Source organism: Morus notabilis, unplaced genomic scaffold (genome assembly GCF_000414095.1).
Source record: "Morus notabilis unplaced genomic scaffold, ASM41409v2 Scaffold1198, whole genome shotgun sequence".
Lineage (NCBI taxonomy): Eukaryota > Viridiplantae > Streptophyta > Magnoliopsida > Rosales > Moraceae > Morus > Morus notabilis.
Window position 1 is genome coordinate 246,871 of NW_010364924.1, and position 6,727 is coordinate 253,597.

At 35.6% G+C, this 6,727-nt stretch overlaps 1 protein-coding gene and 1 long non-coding RNA gene across 2 annotated transcripts; one reads left to right on the plus strand and one right to left on the minus strand.

Moving 5' to 3' along the window:
* The first annotated feature begins 2,180 nt into the window (after positions 1-2,180).
* Positions 2,181-2,759, plus strand: LOC21412690. Its single transcript, XR_002903013.1, has 2 exons — positions 2,181-2,281; positions 2,398-2,759. It is a non-coding gene; the product is annotated as an uncharacterized LOC21412690 (long non-coding RNA).
* Positions 2,760-5,780: 3,021 nt separating this feature from the next.
* On the minus strand, positions 5,781-6,582 carry LOC21393219 (transcription factor MYB73). Its single transcript, XM_010107134.2, has one exon. The coding sequence runs from the start codon at positions 6,531-6,533 to the stop codon at positions 5,781-5,783; it is 753 nt and encodes a 250-aa protein (XP_010105436.2). The 5' UTR covers positions 6,534-6,582.
* Between the last annotated feature and the right edge of the window lie 145 nt (positions 6,583-6,727).

Here is a 6,727-nt window from a genome sequence, read left to right on the forward strand (position 1 = left end):
TTTTTTTTAATTCAAATTTGTTTGCTTAACTGCCATCATTATTTTCTTAAAACCTCTTTTTTTAATGCTAGGTTTTATTAAAAATTGTCTATCACATGATTAACACAATAGCTAGAATACGAAAAGAGAAGTAACAACGGTTAAAAATAGTAGTCAAAGGATATAATGGCGCTTTAATTAAAAGCATTAGTGAAATTCTGAGTCGTAATATTTGGAACACATACTACGACAATTTTTGAATGTCATCTGATATGCACGTGAAACATGATAGAAAATAAGAGTAAAAAAATCGTTTTAACCAAATTTATTTTCTTGTTCAAAAAATAAAATTTCAAATATTACTCATAAATTTAAAAAATTATCATATATTTCACCAAACGACATATAAATAACAATTTTCAAATATATTGAAAACCCTCTTCCTCAAAACCATCATCAACATAGAAACAACACAAATGTTCTAAATTCATAATCATAAACAATATTTCTCTACAAAATCAAACTAACACAAAATACTTTAATACAAATAAAAAATAATGTGTATAAATAAAAAAAACTTAAATACAAGAAGAAAAATCTTTAAGGATCTTAAGAGCAATTCGATGGTCACAGTGGCGGAATCTTGGTAGAGGTACGATTATGGTACTAGGTTACAACAATGGCGAGAGTGGAGGGAATGCGTAGTAGAGAGTAAGAATAAGAGAGAGGGAGGGTGAGAGATAGGAAATTTAGAGACATGAGGAATTTGAGGGAAAAAAATTAAAGTCAGTGAATTGGTTTTGAATAAATCACTTTTATGAAAAAAAAAAAAAAAACTTAAACGTAAGTTTACACGTGAGAATGGTACAAGTAAATAGGAAAAAACCTGAAATACCACTCAATACGATAAAAAATATTATTTATGACATTCTATTCAAAAATGAACAATTATCATTTAATTAATAAGGAGAAAACAAAAAGTCACATGGTACTCAATATTTAGAATGACATAAACAACATACATGCACAAATCATGATAAACCATGTACTTTTCTCCAATGTAAATAATTACACCTCAAAAGCGACACAAAACTAAATTTATTGATGCATTGGGGGAATTCACTTCTAGAGTTGGAATTCAGATACATCATTTTTGTAAAATTGCAAACCTAATGACTTTAAAATGATACACAACCTAATTTATACTCAAATTTCCATTCATTTCATTTTAGATAGACTAATAGGTATATTAGAGAATGGTAGCTACATGGGAATTTGACTTCAAAAATACTTTATTTTAGGAACTTAATTTTGGCTTTTTACATCAATGTTGTAGAGGTGGATACTAAACTTTGAAATGGTATCGATGTACATAGAGAAAATGAGACATATACTCTTTAATAAGAATGACAACAGGACGGGGTGGTGAATAATTTCCCGTCCCCATCCCTACCTCCCAAAGCAATCCCCATCCTAGTCCTATCCACACTTAAGCAAAGATGGGGCTGGGGTCGAAGATTTCTCATTGAGGAGATCTTTCCCATGCCGCCTCATCTAATATAACTATTCATTTCAAATTTACAGTAATTTAAAACAATGATGTGTAAATTTAAATCAAAGTCAAATTAAGTTCTATAAAACAAATCATATACAAATCAAACCAAGTATTAGTGTCACAAAAACACTAATTTTGTTTAAAAATTTAATATTATATATTTATATTTATATAAAATGTATATTGTATGTATATCGGGCCGAATGCAGGGTAAGGATTATTTACTTCGTCCAGTCCCGTCATAACTCGGGATAAGATTTTGCCCTCACCTTGTCCCCATTTTTAATTATTATCCCCCATCTCCTCCCCCATTAGGGGCAGATTTCCGTCTCTGTAGATCTCTACTTTTTAGAGTGTATCAATCTCTAATAATTATATTATTCTAAAGGATATTAATTAAAAATAAAGTTAAAAATCTAGACTCACGAAATAAGTTCAATCTTTTCTCATATGCAGCATCCTAAGTACACTATAGGCGGGGGAAATCTCTAACCGGCCATGATCCAATTTAGTGGGCTAAGGTTTGGATATCACAAACTGGGCCAGCTGAGGGCCGAACGTGGCCTAAAATGGGATAAGACCAAGTCGGTTTCAAAGGCACATTAGGGTTTCTAAGCTCGACCTATAAATATCTGCCGAGGCCGAAATCGCACCCCCTTGCAGCCACTTTCTCCGCAGACTCAGCCTTTCTCTGATCATCTAGGGTTTGAAAGCAAACTCGTGCGAAGCGTCACCATGAGAGCTAAGGTAAGCTTTGAAATTCTGACGCAAGTTTCCTTTTGATCTCGATTACTAGTATGATTCATGAATTCTCCTTCATTTCTCTTGTTCTTATTGTGTTCCTGTAAATTTTGGTGCGACAGTGGAAGAAGAAGCGTATGAGGAGGTTGAAGAGAAAGCGCCGAAAGATGAGACAGAGATCCAAGTAGTTCTTCTTTTCAATGGATCGGCGTTCGTTTTCTTTATTTTCCGTTTGTTTTGACTTTTATTGTTACCTAATTAGTACCGATCAATGCGCAATAGTGGTTTTCTAGTCGGACAAATTTTTGTTAATTTCAGTCTGTTTGTAGACCTTATTATTATGAGCTATTGAAACCTGTTTTCTTCAATTGCTTCTCATATCTTTTGGGTTTTCATGAATCTCTTATGGTTATGTTAAATGTGGTTTGGTATGTATGGCGCATCGTAATGGGAATGCTTGGTACATGTTTGTTTCTGGGTTTAATCTTTTGTTTGTTATTGTTCGTTCGTAATGTTATTTTCTTAATTATAATTTCTTATATTAAGTATTGGGAGCTGAGAATTTTTCCTGGATTTGTGAATTGTTTATTTCTTTGAGCAATGTTCTAGGAGCTTGTTATCGTGGTCTATTTGAACCGGATATCAAGTTGTTGGGATTTTAGTAGCTATACATGTTGAGGTGATGGCTATAAATTGTAACTGCACTTGATAGTTGAAAGAACGTGTCTCATTATTTTAGTGGCTTGACCTGTTGATGGAATATAAGTTGTTTTTCACGTTTCTTTATCCAGGGATCACTGTCTAGTTTTATCATGCAGTTCGGTAAGAATTTCTAGTAAGCTGTTCTGAAGCAGGATAATATCATGGCCTAGGCATGTTTAGTTCATTAATTTGAATTTTTAATTCGAGTTGAGATGTGACTTTATGTGAGTTTTTTACTGTAGTAAAAAAAAAAATTAAATGTGACTGTTTTTTAGAGCTTTTTACGGTAGCAAAACTTGAATTTTTAACTCGAATCAGTAAAATGAATGAGTCTTAAGAAATTTGGTATGTCCATTTTGAATGGATGAGTTGTAGAGTCATAGATGTTGCACCGAGTCTTTAGTTTGTCGGATAGTTTACTACAATGAATTTTTATTAGGAGATTCTTGTGCTGGGGCTTTCACGGTGGTGTCTACTTCTAGAACTTCACATTTTATGTAGTTGTGTATTGATTCGTTTCTCAGAAAGAATTTGCTTGTATCTAATTTTAGGGGACGTTTGGAAAGAGAATTTGTGTTATAATTTGAATTATGGTTCGTGACTTGCTACAGTATTTTTTCTCACAAAAAACACGCGTAAAACGAGAATAAGTCTGAATATGGTTTTGAATTCACAAACTAAACGTCCCCACTGTGTGGTAGAGGATTGTAGTCAGTATTTTAAAACATGAATTGTGATTCATGGGTTTTGTTTATGGCTTGACCCCATGTAGATAAACACGAGGTTTTTGTTTGGCTATGATGTGTGTCCGTACTCGTCCAGAACAATTTGAATGTGAGTCACAATTTTGGTTTCAGTGTTATAATTCGAATTATGGTTCGTGACTTGCTACAGTATTTTTTCTCACAAAAAACATACGTAAAACGAGAATAAGTCTGAATTATGGTTTTGAATTCACAAACTAAACGTCCCCACTGTGTGGTAGAGGATTGTAGTCAGTATTTTAAAACATGAATTGTGATTCAAGGGTTTTGTTTATGGCTTGACCCCATGTAGATAAACACGAGGTTTTTGTTTGGCTATGATGTGTGTCCGTACTCGTCCAGAACAATTTGAATGTGAGTCACAATTTTGGTTTCAGTTGTGTTAAAGAAAAACCAGTAAAACAAACTTGGTGAGATGCCATCAATATAGTTGAATGCGAAATGTTGTTAGAACTTCTTGTATATAGCCCCTCGTCTCATTTGGTCTGCAATGTCTGTCGGTTTCATTTTAGCTGGCCTAACTTTTTGAGGAAATGAACTGGAAGATAAATTTATAAATCAAGATCGGTAAGTTTGGTACGTGCGTTTGATCCTCGAACTAGTCAAACTCAAATTATAAGCTCAAGTTGGCCAACTGAATTCAGTTAGTTCCTACTTAGAGACTTATCCTACGTGAATAGCAGGAAATTAATATCGTTTTCAGATACATATAACCTATATGCTTTTTAGTGTCTGTGACTTATATGGTGTTTAATCTAATATATTATTATTATTATTATTATTTTAAATGAAATGGCAGAATATCGTTTGTTAGATACTCTTTAGAAACATAAAAAATGGACAGTGATTCGAGTCCATTTTCCAACTCTCGTACTGATTGTATAATTCTAATTCATACGATGTGAAGCAATCCAACAAAGCAATCTTTAGTGTCTCTGACTTATATGGTGTTTAATCTAATATATTATTATTATTATTATTATAAATGAAATGGCAGAATATCGTTTGTTAGATACTCTTTAGAAACATAAAAAATGGACAGTGATTCGAGTCCATTTTCCAACTCTCGTACTGATTGTATAATTCTAATTCATACGATGTGAAGCAATCCAACAAAGCAATCTTTTCCGGCAGCAAACAATAAGTAAAGTATATCTTGGGGGCGTTGCCCATTTGCAATAGAATGACTCTTATTGTAAGGAATCATGCAAACCGCAGAAGACTACCCCTGTTTGGTTCAAACTGTTTGAACCAAACAATTCAATTTGAATTGTGTCTAAAAGTTTAAATTAGTGTTTGTTTTAAAAATAAAGAGGAACTATTCAAATAATTTATTAAATATTTAAACATGTCGTTTACAGTGATGTTTTATAACATTTGTTACAAAATTTTAATGATAGTTTTAACATTTTACTCAAATACAATTTGAATTTTATTTTTAATTTAAATTATAATTTATTTACATATTCAAATACCGGTTTCGAATTTAAATTCTACAATTCAAATCAAATCACTTCTACAATTCAAACGAAATCACTACGGATTCGAACAACAAACTAAACAAGGCCTATTACACATTTATTTTGACAATTACAGACAAGTGTATCAAGAAATTTCTCTCTTCCAAAAATTTGTCTCGAACAAACTATTGTGTGCTGCCTATGATGTTATTTATTAATTATTGAGATGTATGGTTTTAATCGTCGGCTTGATCTTATCTATTTCGTATATTGAAATTTTCTCGTCCATTGGCTATTATTGCCAGTTCTTCCACCAGCAAAAGTCATGATACTCTGATCATCATTTTTTAAAAATTGTGTTAAAGCAAAAAGGCAACATGTTATTTCCTCGAATTCAAGATAAAACTTGAACTAAACTAATTATTCTTTAGCATTCGCTATTTAATCTTCATTTCTACGATCTAGCTCGAAGAGCTTTCGAGGCAAGAAAAGTCACAAACAAGCAGACCGGAAACCATTTTTAAATAAAAGAAAAGGGAAAAAAGAGTAGATGACGTCAAGAGAGTGCGAAAGCAACTCTTAATCATATGGGCCATTTTGGGCCGCAGACTGAAGCCCAAATCCAAGAGCACCCTTGGCCCGTAAGCCATCAATGTAATTCCTGACCTCTTGGGCAACCATCCTTTGCATGAGCGCAATCAAACACTTCTCCTCCATCTCCACCGCTCCTCGTTCTCCCTCCTCCTTCTTCAATCCGACGTCGCTCACCGGCATTTCCTCCGCCGCAGGCACTGGCACCGTCTTATCTCCCGGCAACGACAGTGTCAGCGTGGTCTCGATCCCGTCCAAGCGGTTACGCTCCGGCGACGCGCCGATTCTCTGCCGCTTCAATACCGGCTCCGAATTCTCCTCTTCCGCCGCCGCCACATCGGAGGAACTCGACGGAGATGACGGAGAAGAAGGATTCTCTGTGGCACCGCTTCTACGGCGGCGGAGAGTGGAGTTCCAGTGGTTCTTGATGCCGTTGTCGGTGCGGCCGGGAAGGAAGCGGGCAATGGTGGCCCACTTGTTGCCGTGGATGGAGTGGGCCCGGATGATGATGGCGTCCTCGGCGGGTGTGAAGGGGCGGTGCTGTACGCTCGGGCACAGCTGATTGCACCACCTGAGGCGGCAAGATTTGCCTGAGCGGCCTGGAATTCCGTGGCTAATGAGGGACCAGTTTCGTGGGCCATGCTGCTCCACCAGCTTGATCAGAGCCGCGTCCTCCTGTGGGCTCCACGACCCCTTGATCCGATCTCCGCCGTTCATCATACCGCTCGTCATTGTCTTCATAATTGTTAATCAAAATGAAAATGAAAGCTCTCTCACTATAACCCCATATGTATCACAGGAAAACAAAACTTACTATTCCTTCTGGGTTTTGGGTTTTCTTTTGAATACATATATATTTCCAAGGAAAAGTCGGTGGTTTCAACTTTCAACCGTTTGATGGGAAGAGGGGTTGTTGGCATGAACTGCAAAACCGC

Bases quoted from the DNA above. Each gene is read 5' to 3' on its own strand.
- LOC21393219 (XM_010107134.2), bottom strand. From the start codon at position 6,533: ATGAAGACAATGACGAGCGGTATGATGAACGGCGGAGATCGGATCAAG.